This window comes from Eimeria mitis, genomic scaffold (genome assembly GCF_000499745.2).
Source record: "Eimeria mitis Houghton genomic scaffold, Emh_scaff50, whole genome shotgun sequence".
Lineage (NCBI taxonomy): Eukaryota > Apicomplexa > Conoidasida > Eucoccidiorida > Eimeriidae > Eimeria > Eimeria mitis.
The window spans coordinates 41738-43216 of NW_013573300.1; the positions used below are offsets into that span (position 1 = coordinate 41738).

The window sequence follows — 1479 nt, forward strand, 5'->3', positions numbered from 1 at the left end:
GTTATATATGTAGCGTCTGCATGCAGTTACATCTTCTTACTCTCTCATCCCACTGTAGACTTCTTTTCAGGGGCTGCAGCAGCTCGTGCTGCAGCAGCAGCAGCTAGTAGTCCTCCTGTAGAGCAGCAGCACCAGCAGCAGCAGCAGCAGCAGCAGCCACGAAGAAAACTCTCCTCACGAGCAGGTTAATTCATACAAATGCAGTGTCAGTGTTTTCTCTTATGCATGCACCGCTTTCGTCTTTATATACATTGTTTGGGGCTTTGTGGTTTTGCATGCATGCATGCATGCATGCATGCATTCACATATGGATGCATGCATCGACGCATGAATAAGTCTATATACACACCAACATATATATATACATGCACGCATGCATGCATGCATGCATGCATGCATGCGTGTACTTTGGGGCTGGTTTATGTTGCAGGCATGTTGGGGGCGCTGCCGTATGTGGGTCTGACATTGGCTTCGCCTTTTGCGGGGCGTATATTTGCCTATTGGCCGGCGAAGAGAGTGGTGGTGGTATCGATGGCTCTTAATGCTTTTTCTACCCTTCTTATGGTGCTGACTCTGCTGCTGCCGCACGACGCGCTGCCCCTCTCCAGCAGCAGCAGCAGCAGCAGCAGCAGCAGCGGGGGTAGCAGCAGCGGTGGTGTTGTGGATGGGGGCGGCGTTGGTGTGGGTGCATCATCCCCTGACATGGTGGTATCAGCAGCAGCAGCAGCAGCAGCAGCAGCAGTTTCAGCAGCAGCAGAGACAGCAACATCCTCCTCTCGTCCTTTTTTTCATCTTCCTGATTTCTCCTTTAGGGACCTAACCCCTTGTGCTCTGCTGCTGCTTTCTAGCCGCCTGCTGGTGGGGTGTACGCAGGCCCCCTTCGTTATATTTGCGCCTGTATGGGTCGATGAGTTCTCCCCCCCAAAGAAAGCAGCTCTATGGATGGGTGTCATGCAGGGCGCAGCTGTTGTAGGCGTCACTGTAAGTCTCCTGCTGCTCCTGCTGCTGCTGCTGCTGCTGCTGCTGCTGCTGATGAGGATGGTGGTTGTGGTGGTGATAGGGGTGGTGCTGCTGCTGCTACATATGCCGCTGATGCTGCTGCTGATGCTGCTTCTCTTAGCTCTGATACTTCTGCTGCTGTTGCACTCCTTCTACTTTTGTTGTTGTTGTTGCTGCTGCTGCTGCTGCTTCTGCTGCTGCTGCTGCTGCTGCTGCTGCTGCTGCTGCTTCTACTGCTGCGTCTCGTGCTTCTGGTAGCTGTGATGTCAGCAGCATTTGTTGTTTATTTTTTCTTGTTCTTGCTTTGTTGTTTATTTTTTCTTCTCTGGTTTATTTTTTCTCTGTTTTATATTACACATCTATCCTTCCTTACCATCATCTATGAATCCAAACACCACCACCACCACCACCAAGAAAAACAACAATTTATTTTTTTTTTTTTTTTTTTTTTTTTTTTTTTTTTTTTTTTTTTTTTTTTTT

General features: G+C 49.2%; 1 protein-coding gene across 1 annotated transcript in view; it reads left to right on the forward strand.

Annotated features, from left to right (window-relative positions):
- EMH_0050130 (uncharacterized protein) overlaps positions 1 to 1479 on the forward strand; it is a gene marked incomplete at both ends in the record, with an annotated part of 4117 nt that overhangs the window by 1540 nt on the left and 1098 nt on the right. Inside the window, 3 exons of the mRNA XM_013500093.1 lie at positions 59 to 184; positions 431 to 705; positions 874 to 981. Of these exons, the coding sequence (XP_013355547.1) occupies positions 59 to 184; positions 431 to 705; positions 874 to 981 (509 nt within the window). The remainder of the gene's footprint in view (positions 1 to 58; positions 185 to 430; positions 706 to 873; positions 982 to 1479) is intronic.